This window comes from Hippoglossus hippoglossus, chromosome 19, assembly GCF_009819705.1.
Source record: "Hippoglossus hippoglossus isolate fHipHip1 chromosome 19, fHipHip1.pri, whole genome shotgun sequence".
Classification (NCBI taxonomy): domain Eukaryota; kingdom Metazoa; phylum Chordata; class Actinopteri; order Pleuronectiformes; family Pleuronectidae; genus Hippoglossus; species Hippoglossus hippoglossus.
Window position 1 is genome coordinate 9601644 of NC_047169.1, and position 27356 is coordinate 9628999.

The following is a 27356-nucleotide window of genomic DNA, read 5'->3' on the forward strand; positions in this document are numbered from 1 at the left end:
ATTGAGGAAAATCTTGATTTTATCATGTAAAGTGATGTTTCAGACAATGTTTTGCTTCTAATTTAGACACAACAGTTTGAAAAAGGCCTTCACCTGACGCCAACCCCAGCCAACAGGTTGGGGGGAGCTGGTACTTACCGACCTACGTCAGCACCCAACCTCACTTCTGTTCTTGAACTTCAACGGGACTACATCCATCGGAAACCCTTTTAGAAAGAGCGGAGGCTGTCATAGCAGCATTTGAATGCCTGTTTTGGAATAAGATGTTCAACAATTGCCTAGGAGTGGAATGGTGTCCACATATTTCTGGCCACACAGTGTTTGAGATAAAGAGATTTACTTGCGTGTGTGTGTGTGTGTGTGTGCAGAGGAAGTGTGTGTCCTTTCACATGTGACTGTGTGGGAGAAAACTGAAAGAAAACACAACATTTCTCTCTTCTTTTCTTCTTCTCGTCCTCACTTCATTGAGTCTCTTCCTCGCACTCTGCTCCCGGTGCACGGTGGAGGTAACGGGGGGCCGTCGTCTCTGTCACTCACGGATTTAATCACTCGCATCTTCCTCCACGCGATTGTCGTTATTATTTCTTTTTCCTTTTTTTTTTTCCGCGTCCGGTAATTGCGTTTGTGTTTCGTGCACGGGGAGGAGAGTGCGCGCTGTCCAAGGTGCTGCAGCAGCGCGCGGCCCCGCCCATCCTCTCGAACTCGCCCCCTCCTCTCTCTCTCTCTCTCTCTCTCTCTCTCTCTCTCTCTCACACACACACACACTTGCACACTTTCTCTCCCTTGGACCACGTGACGCTCCCACTGCCGAGTCTCGCGGAGAGCATCAGACTGCACCTTTTCCTCCTCAGGAGAGCAAGCAGAGAGAGAAAGAGAGAGAGAGAGAGAGAGAGACATAGAGTCCCACTGAGAGAGGGAAGGAGAGAGAGAGCGAGAGCACCTATAGGCGCCTGGAGGGGAAACCTGTGATTATTTTGTTTCTGTCCGGTACACCGGCTCCGTACCACCGGGGCGCGCCGCTGCTGCCTGGCGGCTTTCACCTCCTCCTAGATGGGAAGGGAAATCGATGAGACGCGGGCGGCGCTGGTGCCACAGGACCACAGGATGCGCTCGGGGTAGGTTGGCTTTTTTTTCTCTAGCCGGTGCGTGTCCGTATTCACGGTTGTGTTGTTTTTTTGTATTCACCGTGAGGATGTTACCGTGACAGGTTGTTAATTGAAACGACCAATTACCGGGGCTAGCTAAGCGGTAGTTAAAAGTGCTAACGCGCGGGTGGCAGGTCTGAAGCTCCGGTGTAGCCGAGCAGCAGCAGCGGGAGAGAGAGAGAGAGAGAGAGAGAGAGAGAGAGAGAGAGAGAGAGAGAGAGAGAGAGAGAGAGAGAAATAAGAAATGGAGAGGAGGTATGTGGCCGCAAATCGAGAATCGATATTTCAACCGCATTCATTCACCCCGTCCATCGATAACTGTGATGCCGCCGCTTTGCGCCTCTCACGCGCTCCAGACGCGGAGGAGAAATTGTGTCGCTCAGTTTGTGTGAGTGTGTGTTATTGTTGTCGTCTGTGTGTGTGTGTGTGTGTGTGTGTGTGTGTGTGTGTGTGTGTGTGTGGAGCCGTGAATTCGATAAAGCGCGAGGCGGTTTGAGTCATTCGCCGCAGCGCGCGCGGAGCTGCTCCCGCTCTTTGTGGTGGAGCTAACGGCGGCGCGAGGTGCCCACCGTCACTAATCCCCCTTTTTAAAAATAAAAATAAATAAAACTACAACACTTCTATGAACCTCGTTGGTTCAGAGGATCCTTTCAGACGAGCGTCAAGTGGTTTAAGACACTGGCACCTTATAAAAATCTGCGGCATGATGGGAGATCGAGGAGGTGCTGATCGTGCGCGCGCGCGTGTGTATGTGTGTGTGCGCGTGCCTGCACTGTATATATATATATATATATATATATATATGTGTTTAGCTTAAGTCGTTGTTGTGTGGAGGCTTCATTGTACACTGTGTTCATAGACAGACAATAGTTTGGCCTGTTAAATATGGTGTGTGTCTCTCTGTGTGAGCGTGTGTGTGTCCATGTGTGTGTGCACAGAATGCATGAGAGGGAGTAATTTGAGAGTAATAGCAGCCTGGGTGTGTGTGTGCTGTGTGTGTGCATATGCTGTGTGTGAGTTTGTGCATGTTTACGAATGTGTTTTGTGTGTGTGACCCTTCTTGATGGTGCCGTCTCTGTTCCCTCTGTAGGTCGCTGGACAGAGTGATGACGCGGCAGTGAGGAACGCACATACCTCACTCTCACACACGCACACACACTCACACACACACACATATATTTGCCCACACACACTTTTTAAGTCTTGCCCTACTAAGACGGGGAGGAGGGGGAGAAAATTCTGCTATGACGGCGTCATTTCTCTCCATTACCAGTGTGTGAGCCACACACACCCGTACTCACACTCCGTAGGGAGTTGTCTGCACAGAGGATAAGGCCCTATCTAGGGCACAAAGATGAAGTTCACCTCCTATCCGACATGTATCTAACACTCACACAGATGTTCGCGCAACTACACACACGTGGAATCTCATATGTCAGAGGTTACAAATGAAAGCTTGAATGGAGAGAAGACATTGAGCATCTCAGAGAAGACACAAACGCCAGGCTGAGGCCAAAGAAGATGCCCCAAGCGTGCTGAAAAGACAGAGGGAGCCACTGTTTGACCCCTCACCCACTGGAGCTGTATCACCTACCAGCCAAACTACCAAGATAGCATTGTGCACCTGTGACACCTAGAAAGTGTTCTACGAAGCACCCTACAGTTGTCACCATGAGCTGTAGGCTAGAGGAACCAACCCAGCTCTAGCCTCTATTTCTTCCAGTGTGTGTGTGAGTGTGAGAGAGCGAGTGTGTGTATGAGTGTGATGGCGGTTTGTGTTTGGGCGGCAGCCCCACTGCTCTTCCTGGGGCTGTGCCTGTGCAGTGTGGGGGGCCATGCCCAAGGGGAGGTCCTGGAGTTCGGAGGTGTGTCCAGTCAATGGGGACGGTTCCCGGTGTGGAACGCCTGCTGTGAGAGTGTGCTGAGCTTCAGCCTGCGGACTCACAGCCAGGAGGGCCTGTTGCTCTACCTGGATGACGAGGGCTTCTGTGACTTCCTGGAGCTGCTGCTTCTCCACGGCCACCTCCACCTGCGTTTCTCTATCTTCTGTGCTGAGCCAGCCGAGCTGCAGACAGGCGTGGCGGTGAGTGACGGGCGATGGCACGCAGTGCGTGTCAAGCGGGACTGGAAGAACACCTCGTTGGAGGTGGACGGGCGGCTGGAGGGATGGGCGGAAGTGAAGAGCAAGAGAAGAGACATGACAGTATTCAGCCACACCTTCATGGGCGGGGTGACGCCAGAGCTTCACTCCTCGCCCTTACGCCTCACTTCCCCTTCTGTGCGGGAACACCCCGCCTTCCGTGGCTGGATCACGGCTGTGGGCATCAACGGTTCGCTGGTAACACTGGACGGCTCAGAGGGCGTCACAGTCACGGCTGGCTGCGGACCAGACCACAAGTGCCAGAATGGAGGGGTGTGCAGTGTGGTCAACGACCAGGCCGTGTGCGACTGCTCCGACACCGGTTACCAAGGCAATGACTGCAGCGAAGGTAAGGCCCAGAATCATGCTGACCCACCATATACATCTCATCCTTTACATAAACACACAATGTGCACTCAAACACACACATGCACATACAGTTACTTTTGTGGATGCAGACCCTCAATTTCCAAATACCAGGTTCTCTCGCTCTAGATCTATTTTTCATTCACACCTTCACAGCTGCCTTCAGTTGGTGTGTATGGACCAGCAGCCTTCACAAACAGTGCAAGACATGCATACTGATTCTGTATTGATTTTTGATGGCTGCCAATTTGGTATGTACCTCCAGAACTCCGAGCTAAGCCCCCTCCCAGGAAGTGCAGTCAGTTTAGTGAAGCCGGAGCTGTGAGCTTGAGGACAGCTGTTTCTTGCTGCATTCAGACCGTGAAGCTTGGGAGTCTGGAGATTTGAGACAAATTCGTGAAACTCTCTGAGAATCCGTACCTGGCTGGCAGTGTTTAAGCTCTGAGAGGCTTGGCTGGTGTGCTTGGCAAAACACAATAACCATATAGATCCATTATGGATGTGGCTGTTGGCTCTTGTTGAGAGACTTTAATTGGAACTAAGCTAAGAGGCTGGAAATCAGTGGTTGTTACGTAGCTGACACCTGGCTGCCTGTGTTAATGGATTTGCATTGATTCTATATGGCCTTCACAGGTACCATACATAGGATGTTGAAATGAAGTGTGTATAATCAATTGCCTGCCATTAATCTGAACAGCTTGCAGCCCGTTAAGATGCTCTGTGTATCTGTGAGTGTGTAAAGTGTGTGCTTTTGTGTCCATGTTCTTCCGCATTATAAAAGAGCAAATGGTGTCCTGTCGGTAGTATTTTATAGATATGAAGAAGTGTGAGCGTAAGGAATATAAAAATAAAACTTGTATCTACCTTATTGGAAGAAGCAAATGGAAATGACCTTTCATTGCAAATGATTTAATATCTAAACTCCTAATATTGTCGAACACGCCTTTGGTCACACAAGTGCCAATACACAGGGCAGTGTAATGATGGCCATTACAAAAATGAAACAGCTGCTTAATGAACTCAGCTACCTTGTTATTGCCACTATTGCAAATGCTATCATTTCCCCCTGCTTAGCTGTGTGTGTCGCCAGATTTACTTCAGTTCATTCACGGAGCAAATCTGCATCCTTAATCAATAGCTCTCTAAACTACCGTATGTTGTTTTTTTTCTTTCGGGTGCCAAAGATACCGTTCATCTTCGCCTCAGCAATCGATTGCTTTTAACGACACAAACACATCTGCCAAAAATGGCAGAGTGGCCTTGCTGCGTGGCCACCGTTTGTCACTGACCTGAGCTCACACCCCACCCAGCACCGCTGTCAGCATCACACCTCCCTTTAGCCACCCACCATATCACGCTCTTAGCAATTAGTGGACAGTGGGATGACCTAGGTTACCATGGAGACAGGACTAATAGAGAGACCTCATGCCAGGAGTTTTTCTCCGTTCTCGCCTCTTCCTGCCTCCCCCCCTGCTCCCATTCTTCAGCTACAGCCTCTAGACTCGCTCCTGCCTCCAGCTCTGCCTCACCTCTAAGTGACTTAAGGCATCGCGTCTGCCGCAATTACATGTTTGTGGTGGTGAGTGTGTATGTGTGTGTGTGTGTGTTATGTATGACAGGCATCCTTAAGGCAATAACGGCTGACCACTGGTCTTTCCATGGTGGGGGAGGTAGTTAGTGCATTACGCTCACGCTGAAATGATTTGTCGACTCACAGAGAAGTAGTTAAATAGAGCTCAAATAATGAATTATGAAACCACATTTAAATTAACTTAGATCCAGATTTTTATTTGGATTTTTACCAAATTCCACACACAGATTAGGGAACAAATGTTGGTTCCCTAAACAATTATTTTATCAAGATCCATGAATTATTCTTTGAGAGATCAATGAAAATGTTGAGAAGCACCCTATCTCAAAATCCGGGCTCTGGCCCCCTGATCTGGATCTGCGCTAAAAGTGTAATGGGTTCTTCCTTGACTCAAACCTTATCCTTGCCCAAATTTTTGTGTGAATCCGACAAAGTAGCTTTTGGGTAATCTTGCTTACAAACAAACAAATGGATAGAGGTGAAGACATAACCTCCTGGGCGGAGCTAATAAATGATTAGGTTGCCTGACAGAAAATTAATCAACAACTATTTTGATCATCGACCTTCTTGTTTTCAAACCACAAATCTGCTAAATGTGAGAATTAAATTATTGTATGATATTAACCGAATATATTTGGGTTTTGGACTAACAGTTTAAATATACAAGCTATACTGAAAAATACAAGCTATCTGTGGGTTGGTGTAACAGGCATTTTTCACTTTTTATTAAAAAAGAAAGTTAATTGAGTAAATAACCAGAAGCCTAATTTATCATGAAAATAAATGTTAACCCTATATTCATGCTACATTGAAGCAAAATATCAAACATGTTTTTTTACAGTCTCACTAAATTTAAGGATTTGCTGCTATTTGAATCCTTATAAAATTAATTTTGGGGGGTTTTGTACTGTTGGTCAGACAAAACTTTAATTGAAAGATCTTACCCTGTGCTCTGTAAAATAGTGATATAGATTTGTCTCTCTTTTTTGACATTTTAAAGACTCAACGATTAATTGATAAGTAAAAATAACCGTTAGATTTGCCACACTGGAGTTTGCTCCTGTTGCGTGGGGGTTTCTACACATTCAAGAGAATTACGTGTGATTCAAGCCAGTTTAATCCACTGTGCTGTTTTGTTGATGGTTAGAGCACAGCTTGAGACGGAGCGCACATAACACACACTCACACATACCTGCACGCATGTAGCAAACACACTCATGCAGAGTGCAGACTCTAGTACCATCAACATCACTGCTGAGCAGCGGTGTAGCACCACATGGTAAATGGAAGGTGCAGACATTTTACATAAAGGCTCTCATCAGACAACAATACCTGCTTTGGACCGGCACTTTGTCGCTCAACAAGAGGCTACTTCTCCCTTTAGAGGAGCTGTTTTATATTCCTAGAGATGGACTCACATTTCAGCTGTGAGTAATGCCAAGTGTTGATGTGGAGAACAAGTGCTACAGTTGTTTTTTTCTCTCTTTGCAGTGGTGGCCAGAGTTAGTAATGGTAGGCTCATAAAATGGTTCCAGTTAGGAGGTCGGCTTGGGTGGATGCACAAGGGGCGGGCAGCCCTGTGTTTGGTCGTAGCAGATTTGCTTTCATGTGAGATTTTAAAGCATTGCCAGAATAAATAATGCTTATATTCTGCAAGAAATTAAAAACAACTGTGTTCTTCCTTTTGACTCCCTCTATTAGTGTTGGCATGTAAATGTTGTTGACTGGTGTTCCACTAGTGTTTCCTTGATTTTCTCAGATTTAAGTTTATGTAGAAATTGCTGCAGGATTTAGAGTAAGATCTATGATGAAGATGGAAACTGAGAGCAGCTTAATGACTTAAAGGTTACTTTGTGTCTTTTCTTTGGTTGCTCACTGCTAACAGATTTAAGGAATGGAGCTTATGGAGCCAGTGACTGGCAGCTTTTAAGACAGAAAAAATAAAATAAAACAGCAAATGGGGATCGTTAACAAAAGCATAAATCCCAGACATCTTAAGAGTATTTCCGACGCTTGGTTTTCTCTTACACCTCTTTACTTTATGTTGCTCATTCTCTGAAAATAGATCAGATACAGAGAGGTCTGAGATCAGAACTGAGCAGATGAAATGCTTTTTTGTATTGCTGTGTTGTGGTATAAAATGCTTTGCCATTTTAAAAATTGGCCCAATGTTCTGTTGTTCATTTTGGTCTGACAAGATGCTGGCTCAGTGGGATTTCTCTGGCCACAGAATCCTGGGGCTGAGCTAATATCCATGCATCAACATCACTACTAGTGAATACCTCATACCAACTCCTAGTATGTCAAAAGAAATCCCTCAGGTGCACCGCAGCACAGCTGGAGAAGAAGATTTTAAAGGTTGCATCCAAGAAAAATAAATGGATGGCAAGGATAGTATAGGGAAAGAATAGCTCAGGTCGAAATCCCTCTTTGACGATAGAAAATAGACAATATCACCAGCATCTGAGGATATATGAAATGTTGGAACCATAGTCGGCCTTTTGAAAATGATCATTATTTGCAAGGATATGAGTCCAGGCTGTGTAGTTGTGTTGCGTCAGGAGGAGTGGGTTAGAAAGGTTTATCTCTTATATTGTACCTTGAAACTATTGTGGTATTTTAAACCCAGCAACCTCCCTAATTCTGCACAATAAAGCTTTGAGGAAAAATGATTACAGAACGGATCTGCTATGAGTCTTTAACACAAAATGAATATGCTCTTCTAGAGGAAAATATGAATCCTTAGGACTGTGTTTAAAGCCAGGAATGAGCAATTTGGCTGTGGCAGCGCTAGTTTCCCTGCATCGTTAAAACTGCACAAAATCTTCAATTCTCAGTAATGATCCACTTTTATTATTTATTGTGACAAGCTATACAATATTGTTATTCGCTGTAAGCATTTTGTCTGTGAGGAAATTGCAGTTTATGAGCGTTTTCTTTTAAAGCATATCAATATGTCACCTTTAGAGTAGGAAAAAACAAACAAATGCAGTTATTCAAAATATAGGGGTAGTAAATGAAGAGTTATTTGGCAGGGCTATGCAGAACGGTAATTACTGTCTCAGCCGTTCTGCCCTCCAGTGAAGGCAGAGTGAACCTGGCTTGTTAGGCCTGGCCTAGCTTGCATTGTCCTTGAGGGCAAATCGCTGTTAGCATGCTAATGGTTCCACCTGTTTCTGCCATGCCACTAGCACAAGGGCAGAGGCAAGGAAACACTCAACTGAGCGCGCAGCTCAGAATACACACGCACGCACATGACCACACACACCATACACACACTCTGTCCCAGTATTGAACCATGCATGCCCCTTGTCTTCCTGCACTGCTAATCCATCCCTACATGTTTATCCTGCTATTTCACAACATTATTACTGCCATAGTAAATGTTAGTGTGTGTGTGTGTGTCTGTATGTGCGAAAGACAGAGAGCGCGAGAGAGAGATTGTGATACTGTGTGTGTGTGTGTGTGTGTGTGTGTGTGTGTGTGTGTGTGTGTGTGTGTGTGTGTGTGTGTTTGTGTGCGCTGCATGCTGTGTGTTGGGCGGCTCTGGGGAGAGGAAGGAGCTGCAAGGTAAGTTTTGGGGTAAACGGCTCTCGAATCCAAACGTACAGGTAGGAACGTAAATGTATATTTGCTGCCACACCCCCCCACCCCACCCACCCTCAGTATATCTACAGGTGTGGGTGGGTATGTGTGTGCGCTCATTTTATGTTTGTGTATTTGTATACATGTGGAGCCATAGAGAGACTTTTTTTTTTTATGCTGCTTTATATATATAGAGAGAGACAAACACTCAGTTTTGGCTACCAGTGCAGCATGGTATCCATTGTGGCGTTTGCGTGGACTTTGCATGTATATTACCACGGTAACCCTGGACGGGTGTGCATGTACAGTAAGTAGCCATGGTAACCCAAGGGCTGAGCATGCATGTTAATGAATGTCTGTCTCTCTCTCTCCTCGCCCGGCTGCGACACCTTCCCAGAGTACAGCTACACTCCAGGTAGGTTGGCTATCTATCTGTCTGTCTATCTGTCTATCTATCTATCCATCTACCTATCTATCTATATATCTATCTATCTTTCTATCTTTCTATCCTTATCCATCAATCCATCTGTAAATTTTGTCCGTATTTGAGTTTCTCTCCCTGCCCCTGATATTCCTGATAAGATCAAACATCTCTTTCTTTGCTCTTTTTATCCTATTCCCTCTTGTCCATGTTCTTACCTTAATTCTTAAGTACACATTTATTCAACATTCCTCTCCACCTCCTTTCAGTAGCCATTTATATACTTTCCATGCCAGTCTCTTCCTTTTCGTTCTTCTCTCTGGCCTTCATGTTCTCATTGCAAATGAATACAGTACAAGGTAGCCAGCATAAATGTGGGTTGGTCAGTGTGGTTATGAAGGGGTTGGTTGCTGACATCTGGTAAGTACTACATCCCATCTGTGTCATCTGAAGTGGCTCTCAAGGTTACGTAGACAAAGACATACGCAGATACTGCTCTGCACACGACCTAGTTCACGGCTGTGTGCGAGCGTCTGTGCGTACCTGTGTGCGTAGGATTGCTGCCTAGGATGAGTAAGTGTCCACGGAGTGAGTTTTTTTTCAAAGCATTAATTTAGAGCACTCACACACACACACACACACACACACACACACACACACACACACAGAAACAAACAAACACAGAGAACATTAACCTTCATATATGAAATATCCTGTATCACAAAAAACACATATGTACACACACATACACACACTTCACACCTCATGATCCTTTGCTGTGCTGACTGTGCTCTTGTTTTCCTTTAAGGTCTGGCACACCTGATGATTGGCGACCAAGGTATGGCCTCTTACCTCACTTCCTGTTGTCCTCTGCTATACCATCATCCCCTACCTCCTCACCCCCCATACACTCACAACTCCCTTTATCCCTCCCCCACTTCATCACCACCTGGCGCGGGAGGAAGTTGTCTCTCTAGGCAATGAACTAAGGTCAGTTTTTTTTTTCTGAGTTCCTTGGTCCCATTGGGTCTCATCAGAAATTTAATTTCTAATTCGACTTGCACATTTGCATTGGATCAATTTATTTTGAAATGTGGCTTTAAAGAACTTAATTTTTTTTGTTGAATGATGAGCCTGAGAGCAACTTCTGCTGGAAAAGATACCATAATCATGGCTGCTGATGTGGGAGGGGTTAACGGGAGGGAGTAGGCGGCTGTAGCTTGGCGTTGCTTGGCTGGGTTAGACTTGGCAGGGCTCCACATCATGGAAATGGAGCTGAGGGCCGACTGAGCGACTCCATGGATGGTTTGATTTGGTCTTTACTCTTCCACCTCATCTCATTTTCTCTCATCTGTATGTAAAAGTTTGAAATGGGAGTGTGTGTGTGTGTGTTTGTGTGTATGTGTGTGCACAACATATCCACATGTGTGCATATGTGCTTTTACATCAGAGTTTGCATCATTGACTGTGGCAGTTGAAAGGAACATTCAGCCACATTCATCTATGGCTTTTCATTGGCTTCCAGCATGTCTTGCTCTGCTGTCCTCGCCTCGGCTCCTGCTCACACTTTGGCGAGTGCACGTGATTCTGAGCAGATGTTCCTGCATAGTATGAAAGCAATGCTGTTACACCTCAACCCCTCAAGCTGTCCAGCGTTTTTTGAACACAGCCCAAAAACAAGTGCCCGTGCTCTGCCTTTTGAAAAGTGTTCACTCATAAACAAAACTTACAATGCCACCCATGTCTTCCTGCCCCTTTTCTCCTTGTTTTTATTTCTTTCCTTTCCTTTCCTTTCACTCTGTCTCACTGTTTGGAACACAACCCTTCCCCCGATTTTTGTTTTTTCATTTGTATGGCTAATGGGCTGTTCTGGTTAGTTTTGAAGTTTAAGGTATTGACAGGCTCTTGTATGTATGGTAATGACGACCTTTAGAGCTTGAAGTTCTTATTTGCGGATGCCATTAAATCGCAATGTTTCATTTTTGGTAAGGTAAGCTGCCAATGCATGTGTGTAAGCGTAATCTTAATTTAACATGTGTGCATGCGTGGCAATGAATCGCTGCCCTGGCCTGTGGCGCTCTTGCAACAACCAAAGGTAGGTGCCGCTCGACTGGTCGGCTCTGCATGACGCTGATGAACACACCGATTGGCCCACATGAAGACAGGCCCAGACTGTGACAGGCTGATCTGCATCTATTGTGCTCTGGGACTGGATGAGAGGATGTGCGGACGGCTGTTTTCCGTTGTGACAGGGCCGCCGTGCACTCAGTGAACTTTGCTTTGTAATGAAAAATTCAGCCACGCTGGTGGAAAGTGCTGGAGTTTCTGTCTCAAAATGTCTGCCATGAATCATCCAGGTGGCAGTGAAATTTTAATTGCTTCATCTGGCTTACACTGAGCATTTTAAATCACCTACTTAAGGGGCTGACATGTATTAACATATGTTTCCAGCATTATTACACAATGTATTCAGTGTATTTGTGTACAGTGGATGCCCTCTACTACTACGGATGTTGGGATTGTGATAGGCTGAAAGTATAACTGTGGCGTTTTTTTCTCCTTTATTTTTATTATCTTTATTTATTTTTCCCCCGCGAAGTCTCTTTCAAAAAATCTACACATGAAAAATTTGTGTGTGTTTGTGTGTGTTTTTGCTCAGTATACTGAGATGTAAAGGCTGTCAAATGGTGCAGACGAAGCCTAGCTTAGGTTAGCTCGGCGTAAAGAGGCTTTTTGAGGAGCCCACAAAGCTGAAATGAGTTTCTTTGAGGGGGCGGATTGGGTGCGGGGAGGGGTGTCTTAGAAAGATATATAGCATGTGTGTCTGCTTCTGTGTGTGTGCTCGCGCTGGAGAAATTGAGAAAAAGAGACTGTGCCTGCGAGAGAAGAGCTGAAGGAATGAATGATAGAGGGAGTGGAGAGGGAAAGAGGAAGCGAGGGCAGATAAAGTGAGTCGTCTTCTCTCTTGTGATGTAGAGCAACTGCCTGTATCTGCAAAGGGACAGCGGTGCTCCTGTCTGCCCCCCCCCCCCTCCACACTCCAGACCAGTGATTCTCCAAGGGACATCAGCCCTGATGGGGAACCAAGGACCTTTCCCCTCCTCCATAAAACACAGCTATCATTCTCTCTGGAAACGATACCCACAGATCACTAATCACTTTGAGTGGGTGAAAATGCAGGAATTGTGGAGGGGAGGAAGAAAAGAAGCAGCCAAATTGGATTTTCATAAGTATTGAGCAGCCAAAGGAAGAGGGGGAAATGGATTTTTATGAAAAGTATTGAGCAGCAATAATCTGGATAGAAAATGTGCTTAAAGCCAAGTAGCAGATTTTGCTTCCTCTCTTCTCTGGCTAAGAATAGACCGTTAAGGGTTCTGGTTGAATTTGTGTAGGTTCGAATAGGATCGAGGAATCCCTCTATTGGCAGGCAATGCTTGTTTATGATGTTTATGTATTTATTGTAGCTTTGAGGAGGATTGTCCAGTTAATAACGGTCTGTCTGCATGTCCAAGGGTTCTCGATATCAAGCCAGCAATCTGTGTACGGCATAGACAAGTGGTCAGCCTGCGCTTGAAGTGACCTTTACACACGCACGTACGTGAACGGGCGGACAAACAGACACACACACACTCACACACAGTAACCTTTAGAGAGTGCCCGCTGAGTAGGTGAGTGAATGTGTGTTCAGTGTAAATATGCATGAGTAAGACTGCCTGCATATATTCTTCACGGTCAGTGGATGAAGAGAGAACGAGGTATGTTTGCGTGTGTGTGTGTTTGTGTGTGTTTATGTGTGTATATCCGAGCGTTGCATGAGTGTGTGTTCAGGGGAGGTGGATTGTGAGTCATCACTTGTGACTCATAAAGCGTCGGCAATCAAAGCGTCTCATTTTAACACATTGTCTCATGGCAAAAACACGCAGGTGGACGCACAGTCCACTCACACACACACACACACACACAGACGTTCAGTGTCACACTCATTAGATTTTACTTCAAATTGTCTCTTTATTTTTGCCCCTCCACCTCGCTTATATTGTCCTGGACATACTCATATACGCAGTTTTCTCATGTACACACGCACACACACACACGCGCGCAGCGGACGGGCACCGTGCTGACTCCACCATATGTGGGAGCGGTAGCAGATGCCAAGACAAGAGGAACCAGTCGGTATCAGCAAAGTACAGCATGTCTCATACCTCTTACTCATCACCATCTTACAGACCTAATAATATATCACACAAGGATTATTCAATCAAATACAGGCACTGAAACTAGATTAATAAAATCATACATTTTTCATAAGTTATTTATTTGTAGAATTAGTATTTTACTGATAAATAATCTGCAGATTTTCTTTTTTTATCAGTTGAAGGTCATAAAAGAGTGAAAAAATTGATTTACTGATATAAATTCATATAGTCCAATCTGAGTTCAGACGTCTTGAACAACGGTTAAATAGATATTCAATTTACCTTCACGACAAAGAAAAAAATCTAAATGATTTCAGATTAATCGTCTATTGGTGAACGATTGATCAGGTCATTTAAAATAAATAGCTCCTGGTTTTGTCCCATTGGACTGTTGTTGGTTGTTTGAAAATAATTAACACTAGTAACTTTTAAAAAGTAAACATTTTATTTAATCATTTACTTGAAAAATTATATATAGATGAATCAACAGTAAAAATAATTGTCACTTGCGGCCCTATTAGAATACTAGGCAGGGAGTTGAATTACGTTTGTGTGTGTAGGTGTATTGCATAAACTGTCCCTGAAATAAACACATGTAATTCAATAGTGCCCGTGTCAAGAGAGGTTTACCAGCATATAATAGAGAGGTTATTCTCACCTGCCAGTAAAATCAGCAAAATCACCTCAGGCTTGAAGTAAATACTGTAACACACTGTATTTTTGACACACATTAACCACTGTGGTTTGCGCTGCTGACATAATTTAGCACGACGTGCAAGTGAGCAGCACCCAACTTGAGGTGAGAGAGAGCCTCTTGGTGTTAAGAGGCAAGTGTCTTGTGATTGGCTCCCTGCCTGAGTGAGTGGCAGGAATTTGGTTCCTGATGGCCCCCTCCTGAGCTGCGAGAAAATAACTGTTAAAAGTTCCGCTGCGCCCCCTCCGGCCTTCAGCAGCGGGTGAAGCAATTGCAACCAAGTTTTTATTTCAAAGTGTACAATTTTTCTAGATATACCCTCTCCATTAATGGAACAAATTCTGCCTCTACTCTCTGCAACTAACACCCATTACATTACTGTACTACAACACTCATTAATGCTTAACACCCATGCAGTTCTCGTAATGAAATACGCAGCACCGCATACAGAGCTCTTCCCCCACATTATCAAGGAGATACACAGTTACCGTATACACCATGGGAAATGTGTTGCAATCCCACTGGTAAATGTATACATTTGCGAATAATTGTATGCAATTACCATCCTGTTAGCAAGTGTACACATTAACATCGCATTCACCGCAACGCTAATAGGGAGCGAAGCACAAAGCCAATGCTCCCTGTAATCGCCTAAAAATAAAGACATCAAACGGACTTCCCATTTATAGATGATGAAGGGGGAAGATAGAGCGGAGGACGGCTGCGAGTGCACAGGGGAGGGAGGGAGGAGGGGTGGGCGGGAAGGGATAGGGTAAGGGAGTGTAGAAAAGTGATGGTGAGGAAAGATAGGGGCGTATTCAGAAAGTGCGAAAAAAGAGAGGTTGAAAGAGAAGGTCGGACACGTAAGGGAAGACAGGAAGGGAGATAAGACTGCAGTGTTTCTCAGCAGGAGCGCTGCATCTCTCCTTGCTGGCTCCCAGACTTGACACAGTCTCACATCAGCCAGGATGGTATTCATCAGTGATGCACATACCTCATCAAACACCGGCAAACATACACACACAAACACACACGCTCCAGGCAAGTCGAGGCTCCAGTCGTCTGTTACCTGTTGTAGCATTTCTATTGTGTCTGAGTGGGTGCTGAGGCTATAGTGGCCCAATTGGCGATTCACTCCAGTAACCCATCTGGCATTTGAAGTTCATTTCTTTGCTCGTTGCCAAGACATGAACAAACACACATACACACACTCAGGCATGCACACGCACGTACGCACACAAACACATTTGATTGTGGTAGTTGTCTAGCATAACTACAACAACTGAAATAGCCACAGCTTTCATTAAAACCCCATTACATTACCTTTATGAAGGAGGTCTTTATGCTGTTGTTATTTTATTAAGAACTCCTGCTGTAAGATGGGTTCATTAGTGGTGTGTGTGTGTGCACTTGTATGATGTATACCAGGTTGAGTTTGGAGGGACATTTTGGGACAATCAGGACATTTTGGGACAATCAGGCTGGTCCTCACATTCTGACATAACTTCAAACACGATTAGGGTCACGGTCAGATTTAGGTTTAGTTTAGGGCTGGAATCAGGGGCTGGGAAATGCATTATTTCAATGTCTCCGCAAAGATAGAAGTAGAAATGTGTGTGTGGTTATGTGACACCGCAGGATGTATGTATGCAAGTCTGAGCACCATCATTTGTCTGAGTGAGTACATTGAACTTCATGTTTGGCTGCCTCTATGGACTAATGCACATTTTTGCAGCCCGTATGCTTTTCAGTGTTCTCCGCTCTCCTATGTGCATATGTGCCATAACGAGTGTAGGTGTATGTGTGTCTAAGAGGGATGAAACTGACTCTGATCTTATCAAGCTTAAGACAAATACGCTGTTCTGCCTGCAGACATTGTCATGGAAACAAGCTGGTTTCCCTGGGTACCAGAGCGGCCAAATTCAAGCTACTGAGAGAGGGAGGGAGGGAGACAGAGAGAGATGAGCACAGATAAAAGAAACAAAAGAGGACAAGAAAGAAAAGATCAAACATAATGGCAGGAATTGTGTTACTCTCTTTAAATTAAATTCAGACGGATTAACAATTTAAGATATTTGATTATATGCTATTTGTGCCTCAAGGAAATTCAAACTATACTATGAAATACTCAAAAGAATTATTGTAATAGGTTTTACTGTCTGAAAAAAAAAATGCTATGCAGTTAATCAATTGGAGATACAATGTGCGTAAATATTTCATATAACTACATACATACATATTGACTCTAGTCCCATTACATATGAATCATTGCATAATACACATTTCTATTATCATTTTATATTTCATTTTAAATTTTCAAATAAAAATGCAGAAAGTTCTTCTCACAGGTGAAAAACTTTTGCTTTTGGTTACTGTAATATCATTTGTTTTTCTTGAACATTTTGTCCGGCAGATCAAGACATTTGAAATTATAGGACTATAGAATTATAGAATTATAGAAAAATGTTGTGTGGGATAATTGAGTATTTAAACATGACTGTTTGTGCCCTGTAGGCATAAAATCGTTTCCCATCACAATTTACACAATGATGTCCTCAAAACTGACTTCAAAAAGTATATTCAGTTCACAATGATAGAAACGATTTTAAAACATTGCATTTATAATTGATTAATCAGTTATCCAAATTGCACAATAATTGTTGTCAATCAACTAATCAATCATTTTATGCTAGCCCCACCCTTGTCGGAGCAGGTGTTCCCTTCTTTCCTTTAACTCCCTCGTCCATCTCACGTTGGGATTGAACGCTTTCAATTTAAGATCAACAACAACAACAACAACAAAAAGAGGAATAAGAGCTTAGCGTCGCACACAACCAATCCGTCACTTGTATCCTGACACTAATATCCTCCTCTACAGTATTGCTCCCTTGGCTGCGATGTGATAGCCCAATCAGTTTCAAAGCCAGATGCTGTCTATCACTGAATCGAGATGGAAACGGCAGTCGTATCCTTTAGTGTGCTTGACTGTATGGATCTTCACACTTTAACTTAATATGGAGACTATGCATATATTAGCATGCATTTACATACATTTCCCCACACTGGTCATCTATCTGTATGTATGAGTATATAGTTAATCCACCTGTCTGTTATTAAGGAGGTGGATGCCTTCATGCAAGATGTTTGAGTTTATTATTATTAGTGTGTGTGTGTGTGTGTGTGTGTATTTGCATGTGTGCACAGTCTGAGAGAGGCTGATAGCAGAACTGCATGGTGGGCTAAAAACGAGTTGCAGGGGAATTGCAGTGTGCTATCTCCAGAATGACAGGGCTGCCATGATTGAGGCTTGCTACACTAGGATTTAGATACACCAGCATTTTTCCTCTCTTTCGTTCTTTCTCGCCATCCCTCGCTCTCTGCCACTCCCTTCCCTTGTCTCTCTTTCTATCCCTCTACCTCTTTCTCTCTTCCCACTCTTCCATTTTGTGTTCCCTATCTCAATGAGACTCTCCATCTTCCCCTCTTTTTTTTATTCCTCCTTTAAATCCCCCCTATGGATCTTCTCTCTCTTTCTCCACCCTGCTTCCTTTCCACCCTGCTCCCTCTATCAGGTGCTGTATAATGTAGGCTCCCCTGATGTGCTCCCAGCCTCCATCCGCCATTTTGATTCAGTACAGCTGTCCATGATAATGTACTGTTCACTCAATCACTCTTTCTCTCTCTTGCCCTCCTTCTCCATTCCTCTTCCTGTCTCCCCCTCTCCCAGAAACAAGCATGCACAAGCACATTCATATTTGCTGTAGCCCCTGCAACATGAGGTTGCCATGGAAATGCACGAAACGATGAGGAGACCCATGAGAAGAGACAAAGCTATATGAGACACACATGCACTCGCGCGCACACACACTCGCACACGCCATATACAAACAAACACAGTGGAATCCAAGTGATGTGTGTTTGATCATTGGAGGGGTGGTACAGTTGCAGCTGGTCCCAGCAGCAACCATCAGATCAGTTATTCACTCTCTCCCTCTTTCCTCCCCACAGAATGCTTTATTCATTAGGGCAGTAGTTTAACGATAGCCTTCAAAGTCTAATAGCAATCACCCTCCATCTTTACATTTTTGCCTATTCCCCACTCCTCCTATAGCCTCCATGGTAAATTCCTTACATCACTGCTTCCACTACTCCTTTGCCTATTTTCCTGTTTTATTTTTACATATACCCTTCCTCCTCCTCTCCCTTCCTCTCCTTTCCTTTTCTTATCTGCTTGTCTTTTCCTTTCCTTTGGTAACTTAATTTAATCAGCCTTAGCAAGATCAACATCTGTTTTTCAAAGGAGAGCTGAGGAAATTAAAAAACGTTTTCAGTCAGATAAAGCTGCAAACTACAGATTATTATGCAGCTCAAGATTATTATCTGAGCATCAATTAAACTGTTAATAGCTTTCTTGAGTATAGTCGATAAATTGTTTGGTTTTATAAAAAGACATACTGTCTGTAAGCAGTGAAATAATGTTCAATACAATTTCCCAAGAGATATCTTTTGCCCAAGTGTTTTGTACAAGGAGAATTAAAAGATACTAAATTTACAGGCTATTGGTATTTTTGTCGTAATGCATATATAATGTTAATGATTAGAAAAATAGTATTAGAAAACTGATTTGCTTTTGAACTTCGAGACGTTTTGGTATAACAAGTCAGACAAGCATCAATCCAGCAACAAGAGTTAAACAAGCAAAAAATACAACAGTCATAAAACACATCAGATAATAAAGCTTTAAAAATTCCACAGCACACAAAACAACGTAGCTTGAGCGATTTACTTTCCTTTCTTTGCCTCCCCTTTATTTCATCAGGGAAGATCAAGTTAAATATACCTCAGAGCAAAGCAAAACTATTTGAGATAGGCTGGAAACACACAAGAATTAATTACCACTGCTAACCAAATTCATTTAAAATGTGAGATAATGATGCTTAAAAGTATCTAAAAGAGGATATTAAATAGTCTAGCATGAGCTATTTCCATTCTCTCTCCCTCCATTCCCTTTTTCCTGTTTTCCTCCCTCCTTCGCCACAGTCCTTCACTCGCCCGCTCACTTGCGTTGATCGACCAGTGCTCTCCAAAGGATGAAGTGTGACATGTGTGTGTATGTCAGTGTCTGTCTCACTGTTTACTCTGAGCTAATACTGACTCACTCCATTTATCTGAGCTACAACAGATCCACTCCAACCTGCCCACTCGAGAGCGTGCGTGTTTGTGTGTTTTACGTGGGCCCGTGCAGCTTGCGCACGCTTGTCAAAGCTTTTCGGTCAATTCGATATGCATTTGGGCGTGTGTGTCTGTGCGTGTGTGATGTAATACAAAAAAAGGGGGGAGCCAGAGCTTCCACATCGATGCAGAGATGCTTTATGTGCGCCTGTCTGCTCTAATGACATGTCTGTAAATTAGCAACAGAATGGTGGAGCACCACGCTGAAATCTAATGGCACCTCTGTAAATTACAGCTAGAATGCTGCTGGACGGCTGCGTGTGTTCTCATTGTGAACAACTTGGCTCCCACAACCCCAACCTCCACCACTCTGCCACCTCATCTACATTTGTCTACACGTCTGCAAGTGTGTGTGTGTCAGTGTGTATGCGTGATTGTGGTAGCATTTGTGGATGTTCTTTCTGTGTGTGTGTGTGTGTGTTTTTTGTGTGTCTCCCTCCTCCTCCTTGCTCCCGCTCCTCTCAGTAAAGACTAGCCCGAGGCCCAGAGTTGGTAATAGCTTTTCTGACAGCAATACACCAATATTTACAGAGACCAGCACCCACCCACACCCCCTTACATTTCATGCACACATTAAAAAAAAAACACACGTACACAATCATATGCTGGGACACAAATTTGCAAACATTTGATTCTCTTCCATTTGAGGCATACGCGCACGCACGGACGCACACACAAACACTCGCACTCTTAATTAACATGAGGGAAGGAATCACACACTAGGGGGAACTCACGCATGCTGGCAAACAACGTGTTGTTTCTCACTCATATATTGGCCATCGCACTTTGTTGTGTTTTTTGTCACAATTGCATTTTGAATTGTGATATATGCTAACTTTGTTCTCGTCCTCATTATTCTCTCTGAGCTATAGTTACTCAAGTGCAGCCGATTCCATTTCAGCGCTCTTTTCTTTCGCCTCTCGCTACCTTAATAACCTATTACACTTCAGTCTGTTCATTACGTGGCAACTCATCCAGCTCCCCCATCCCCGCCCCCAATACGGCGGTTCCTTGCCAAGTGTGTGTCTTGCTTCAACCTGACCTAGTGTGTGTTAAATTCCCCCTCCGTTCTCCTCATTACCGTGAACTACAAGATGGTGGTTATGCCACAGGCTGCACAGGGGGGGGGAGGCCAACGAGATGTGCGGAGAGGAGCGGTGGAGGTGTGAGAGATGCAGGGATGGTGGCGAGGAGAACGCCAGAGCGGATGCGGAGGAAGGTTGAAGCTCTGGGGGGATGGGTGTGAAGGAGACAGATAATGTCGCCCCTGCTTGTGTATGCCAGCACAATAGTACGATCATTTTGTACGCAGATGTGTGTGTAGGTGTGCATATTTGTTCCTCTGCTGGCTTGCATATAAGGCTGTGCACTTTCATGTCAGTACGTGCGAAAGAGTAGATAACAGAGTGTGAGCTTAAGGATGATGGATTGCAAAACCTTGGTCTTGTGTCCTTGGGGGTCACGACGGGTGTGCAAGGTAAGTTTCTATTGGCTGTCTGCCTAATCTTCTGAATTCTAATTGGCCAATCCTGCCTGCCTTGGCTGCCATGACGCTTACAGACCCGCTGTTCTCCATCTTCATTACCAGTTTTTGCCATGCTTCTCAAAACCTTTCTAACCTCTGCTGCCACATGTACATACTCAGACACACACTCTCTGGCTTTTGACAAACATCACGAAATGAGCCACGTTGTCAACAAGACCGCATCACTCAGACTGCCAGCACAGCTGTTCTCTCAAAGACAGGATGGCAGGTTTCATAACGAGTTTGGAATGCTACAGACTCACGACTGTCTCTCTTGCTTCCACACTGTTCTGTTAATCTCCAACCCACATGAGTGATCAAAGCTTGTTACATACCACTCCATGGTACGATTAGAGGTATGGAATGAAACGTGTTCTTCCTAGTGCTGGCATCAGTGAGGCTTTGCTTGACAATAACAACATTTTCAGCATCTTCAACATTATGTTTTGTACTGCACATCCGAATCAAATTTAACCAGGCCCAGCTGAGCTTTGTTTTACTCGGCAGGCTCTGATGAACACCCACCATTTTATCATCTTTGAACATATTGTGAAGAGCAGTGTGGGAAGGAGCAGCATAGCCTGGATATTGTACAAATCATGATAATGTTAAACAAAAGTTTCACACATCTTTGTTCTTCCTCCTTGTTCACTTCCTCTTCACCTTTTTCCTTCCTTTCTCAGCTCGCGAGGAATATGTCGCCACCTTCAAGGGCTCTGAGTACTTCTGCTATTGACCTGTCGCCCAACCCATCCAGTCGAGCAGCGACGAAATCACGCTTTCTTTCAAGACACTGCAGCGCAACGGCCTGATGCTGCACACCGGCAAGTCCGCGGACTATGTCAACCTGGCACTGAAGAACGGTGCCGTGTCACTTGTCATCAACCTCGGCTCCGGGGCTTTCGAGGCCTTGGTGGAGCCCGTCAACGGCAAGTTCAACGACAACAGCTGGCACGACGTCAAGGTCACCCGCAACCTGAGACAGGTAACCAAACAATGGGAGACGGGCGAGTGAGCGGCTGAGCAGAGAGGAGAGGAGAAGAGAGGAGAGGAGAAAGGAGGAGAGATTAAATAATATCGTTAAATACTAAAGAAGTAAGATTTCAGGGGTCATAGTAAGAGACAAGAGGTAGATCAATGAATGGATGTACGCATGTTTGGTTTTCAATATTAGTGATGAAATGATTAAGCAAAAATTGATAAGAAAATTACATTATTATCATAGCAGTCATTCTTTAAGCAACACTGGCAGATATGTGCCTGTTTCAGCCTCTCAAATATAAGGACATGTTGCTTTTTGTCTGTTTTATATGACTGTAAATTGAATATCTTTTGGTTTTGGACTGTCAATCAAGCCAAACAGCTAGATTTGAAGATGTCACATTGAGCTCTTGGTAATTCTGATTAGCATTTTTGTCTGTTTTCTGACACAGATTTAATGATTAATTGATTAGTTTGAGAAATTGTTGACAAACACTTCAGATTTAAAAAATAATTACTACGTGTTAAAACGCCTTAATGTGTATGTGAGTCATATGGTGAAACATGCTGCAGATGTTTCAGGGGCAGTGGACAGCTGAAAACACAATAGTCCTCAGCAAGAAACTAATCAATGCTAAAGCTATGAACAGTGGTCTGTTGTCCGACTGCAGTGATGCTGTGGTCGGAAGAAAGTACCTGGGGTTTTGGTCTTAGTTTACAGTGGGTTAACCACCAGACCAGCACTGCTTTCAGCTCTAGGTGAGTGCTTTTTCAATTGTGTGTGTTTGAGTGTGTGAGAGAAGGAGAGAGTGTGAAATGGAGAACACTGAGGGTCACACGCACTCAGGTGCTTGTAACCAACCTGCCTCTACTGTTTGCCTGTTTGTACTACTAACTTGACAACTAACTTACTAACCTGCTACTGAAACTAACCACCATCCATGGAATGATTCATTCTACTAACCTAACCTGTGCCCTTCTCCTAGTGAAACCACTCCAACCAACCTCTTAACCTCACCAGAGGCCTTCTAGCTTTCCTTTTTTTGTTCCCAAAGTTGTTCTGTTCACAGTTTTTTGCTTTCCTTTCTCCCCCTCTTCTACAAAGCACTCAGGCATTGGACACGCTATGGTAACAAACTCCATTGTTCGGTAGATATCATTCTAATTGTTTCTTAGTTTTGGGTTTGCCCCGTGTCTATTTCCTTTTGAACCATAGACATCAAAACTAAACCAATAAAGGATAAATGCGGTTGGTAATCTTTTACGCTAAAAAGCCCCCGATCTCCCTCCTTGCCAACCACTTCTTTTTCGTTAAATCCTTTACCCCCCCCTCCCCCTTCTCTACTGTTTTTTTTTTCACTCCATCACAATGTAACTGACATGTAGGCGTGTACTGATTGGCTCATGCCTCACCTGCACGCAAATGGCGAGCCCCTTCCCTCTTTCCTGCATGGCGTGATTCAGATACCCTTCCCCTCTCTGATTGATCCGTAAAATGGATAGAGAGGTCCCTTCTTCCCTCTTTTCTTTTCCTCTTTTGATTTTTTCGTCCTTCATTCTGCCACCGCATGGTCTCCATTGTGCCTATGATTCACTCTGTGCTCTGTTGTCAATTTTTAATCTACTGTGTCCTCTTTGCAAATGGTTGCATGCAGAGAGAGGAACAGGCTGCATGTTTTATATTTATATGTTATGTATGCGTGTGGCTGTGTGTGGTGTGTGTGTGTGTGTGTGTGTGTGTGTGTGTGTGTGTGTGTGTGTGTGTGTGTGTGATGAGCCATAACCCATGTAACACCTGTGCGTGTGTAACATAAATTTGTGTGCGTTCGTCTGTGTGTCATACCATTCAGATTCGCAGCTCTAACAAACCCCCCCAGACAACATACTAACAAACTAAACACCTTCATCACACCAATCACCCTAACAACACAATAACATGACATCATCACAACTACTAACAACATTGGAATAATTAACCCTAACCTCAGTAACCCCATACAGCTTGGCCTGACATCAGTAACACAACTGTGGCTGCCAGCAGTGCAACAACTAACAACTACTAACAAGTAAATAGTACTAACACCAATTGTGCAGCACGATGAAGCCTGTGGATATCTTACTAACACCTGCCTGGCTGGGCAAGTTTGCCTGGCAATGATAAATACCGTTAGTGCGAGGGAAGGTACTGTAGTGGGAAAATAAAGAGCCCACAACCTTTATGGGCAGTCAAACATGGACATTAATGTACTGTAGAATATCAAGGTGATCACATACCACTAACTGTGATTTACGTGTGACAGAGTTGGCTATGTGTGCTAGCTAAAAGGATTTGTACAATATATTATGCAGCAGAATGGGCTGGATAAATTATCAGTGTCACTATAGTAGGGGCATTAAGGAAAGTTGTTGTTAGTATGTTAAGTATAAATCAAACTGCGTCTTCTACCTTAAATGTGAAGCAGCTCAGAGCGGCAGAGACATAAAGAGGAAAACTCTAATGTAAAGGTTGAACCGTGGTACGTAGAAGGTGGTGTTAGCCTTTTAATGCAACTCTGCACATATTGTGTTGGTTTAGTCTGTTTTGTAGAAAGCATACTTAAGCAGGCACTTGATAAGCAGTAGGAGCTGGACAGAAGAAAATTCCGCTCACCAATTGATGCTCTCACAAACTTTTGAATTACTCCCCAGGTAATATTTCGGGCACATGTCATTCTTCGGGCTCCCGAGCATCAACTGGTGTGCAGACATTTTGTAGTCAGTACAATTCAGTGACGACTGAATTTGAGGTTTGGGTGTGGAGAGTCAGAATCAAGCAGTAGTGGCCCTAAAGCTTTGGGTATTAGTAATTTCTATTCATCACACACAAGATCTAGTTGTTATTCTGTACAATTGCTGTTGACAGCAAATGGTAGATGTAGCTGCAACGTTTATTATCCAACTGTAGGCCGAGTGAGTGAGTGGCATTTAGCAGAGCAGAGCAACATATTCCAAATGTCAAGGATACTGACAAATACTCACACTACACAGTAATCACTAATTCAATCACACCAATCAAAATCCCAACAGCACAATTTACCAATTCCCTGAACCAATCAGGCCTTCTTCCCACCAGATTGCATACACATTAGTTACCAGAGTAACGGGGGCTAATTTGGCTTGTCAGCGCCTAGCTAGCGCTTAGCGCTACCTTTGGTGTGAGTATATAGCGTGTCCTTTCCCTGTGCTTTGTTGTGTAGGTGACCATCTCTGTGGACGGCATCCTGACCACCACAGGCTACACCCAGGAGGACTACACCATGTTGGGCTCTGACGACTTCTTCTATGTGGGAGGGAGCCCCAGCACAGCTGACCTGCCCGGCTCTCCAGTCAGCAATAACTTCATGGGCTGTCTCAAAGAGGTGAGATGCATGGATGGTTTGTATCAGCACAGATGAATATATGCCTGCATATAGAAACACATTTAATGTATTCATACTTGTGCTATGTGATGTTTATGAGAAAAATACCATAATATTAAAAATGTTCCTTTATAGATATACAGTATATTGTAATATGAGAAATGAATGCAAAGTCACACAGGAAATCATCAGACAAAATGAAGATAAGATAAGATCATAGATATTTGCCGTGTTACAGCAGCAAAGGGATAAAAATAAGAAACATCAGTGAGAAGTTATGAATAAGCAAATATGCAATGCAGACATAAAGAAATATAAAAACAGCAATAATATATACAATGTAAACTGGAGCGCACATGGAGAGATATTGAGATCGAGCGGACAGGTTGAAAATGCATAAATAATTAAAGTTTTGCACACACAGACACACACACACACACACAAAAACCTATTTCTGTAGCTAAGCTAGTTTTAACGACAGTCTGCTCAGAAGTATTACACTGAGAAAATCTCACATGATCATTTCTATGCCACATGATTCGACTGAGAGTGAAAGAATGATAATATAAAATAATTGCTCAGACCGGTTCATACACTCCTGCCACTCAATTCTTTAAGAAACACCAATCTCTCACTTTCTCTCTCAATCTCTCCCTTCTTCTTTCTCCCTCTCTGTCACGCACAAATTTTACACACATTGTCTAAAACGCACACATACACACCAATACTTCCATTTGGCAGACTCGCATAAATAGTCCCAGACACATACACACACCCACACACACACACATACGCACACACACCCTCCCCAGCATCAGAGAGAATCAGTGATGAGTGTCGTTGAGGGAGTAGATACAGCACTAAGCACTAACATGCTAATTAGCTACGGCACAGAGGCGCTCCATCCATCCGCTGTGCTTGAAATGGGCCACCACGCTGCAACAACAAAAACTCACATGGCACAGTGATGCAAATACACAGAAACGCAATCTTTGTATGGATACTCCGCAGGAATGCACAAATAAACCTGCTGCAACACACTGACAAATATAAACTTACATATGCATACACAACACTTGACGCAACGAAACTCCTAAATACAACCCATTCTGCACACACCCAGTCTGAGCCTCCCTTCTCGTTCTCACAGACTCACACAGAGGCATAAACAAACAACCAAAGAAGTCGACAGATGATGTGCCAAACAGAGAGCTATCTGTATCAGTGGTGAATGCGCGCTGTGTTGCTTCATTAAGACTGATGGTGTTTAAACGAGGCTGCCTCTGTCAAAGTGAACCCTCCGCTGCCACATTTACATATTTAATACAATGATATGATAATCCATGTGAGCAAATTAAGATGTATGCAGTGAATCACACGCATGGACGATCACAGCTGTAGCAATTTTGCGCATTTTATGCGGCGCAGGCACAGTCGTCCATGCACACACACGCCTACACCACTTTGCACACTTGCAGCTCTTGTTATATTCAATAATCACCCTCAGACACTAGAGCACATGACATATGGAAAAAAAACGGTGAAAAATCCAATGCAGAGGAGAAATATTTTGGGATGTTGCTGAGTTGCTCACAGGTCATAGAAAGGATTAATAAAGCCGAGCCTGTGTGTGCTCGTCTCTCTCTACATCAAAATGCTCAGCACAAGCACAGTCTTTACACTCACACCGCTCAGTCAGAGAGCGTACTGTGTCAGGAAAAGTGAAGAGCAACAGCAAAAGGGAAGAAGAGAAAGAGTAAAAGCGATCACGCAAGTGGCGGGGACAAATGGGAGTTTTCAAAAGATGAGGTTGCAGTGGCTCGCTGAGGTTATCACTTTTATATACAAATACTAGAGCACCTGAATAAAAAAAGGTTTCCTGAGTTGCAAGATTAATGATTTTTTGGGTCATATTTAAAATGTTTTGTCCCCATCAATAATCTCTTCTTTTGTTTCTTCTGATAAGGTTAAACAACCTCATTCTTTTTGCTTGTTTTTTGCTTATGGTTAAATAAATAATGGCAGTAGTGAAATCCTGTGCCTCAGCAGAAGCATTGGAAATGAATCCAAAGAGAGGGAGTG

The 27356-nt window shown here is 43.8% G+C and overlaps 2 protein-coding genes across 4 annotated transcripts in view; both read left to right on the forward strand.

Annotated features, from left to right (window-relative positions):
- The first annotated feature begins 416 nt into the window (after positions 1-416).
- LOC117753442 (neurexin-1a-like) lies at positions 417-21715 on the forward strand. Of its 3 annotated transcripts, XM_034571523.1 has the most exons (5): positions 454-1115; positions 2236-3634; positions 9225-9242; positions 10057-10086; positions 21579-21715. In XM_034571523.1, the coding sequence occupies exons 2-5, from the start codon at positions 2902-2904 to the stop codon at positions 21629-21631; spliced, it is 834 nt and encodes a 277-aa protein (XP_034427414.1). In that variant the 5' UTR covers positions 454-1115; positions 2236-2901; the 3' UTR covers positions 21632-21715. The 3 variants fall into 3 exon arrangements, with proteins under 3 accessions (XP_034427416.1, XP_034427415.1, XP_034427414.1); XM_034571524.1 differs by lacking the exon at positions 9225-9242 and having other exon boundaries at positions 439-1115; XM_034571525.1 differs by lacking the exons at positions 9225-9242; positions 10057-10086 and having other exon boundaries at positions 417-1115; positions 21579-21714.
- The window catches only part of LOC117753440 (neurexin-1a), a 34584-nt gene continuing 28902 nt past the window's right edge, over positions 21675-27356 (forward strand). Inside the window, exons 1-3 of the mRNA XM_034571520.1 lie at positions 21675-21880; positions 22982-23005; positions 25113-25274. Of these exons, the coding sequence (XP_034427411.1) occupies positions 21707-21880; positions 22982-23005; positions 25113-25274 (360 nt within the window). The 5' untranslated portion in view covers positions 21675-21706. The remainder of the gene's footprint in view (positions 21881-22981; positions 23006-25112; positions 25275-27356) is intronic.

Bases quoted from the DNA above. Each gene is read 5' to 3' on its own strand.
- LOC117753442 (XM_034571523.1), top strand. From the start codon at position 2,902: ATGAGTGTGATGGCGGTTTGTGTTTGGGCGGCAGCCCCACTGCTCTTC. The intron at 10,087-21,578 runs GTATGGCCTCTT...TTCCTTTCTCAG, and splicing joins CCTGATGATTGGCGACCAAG to CTCGCGAGGAATATGTCGCC.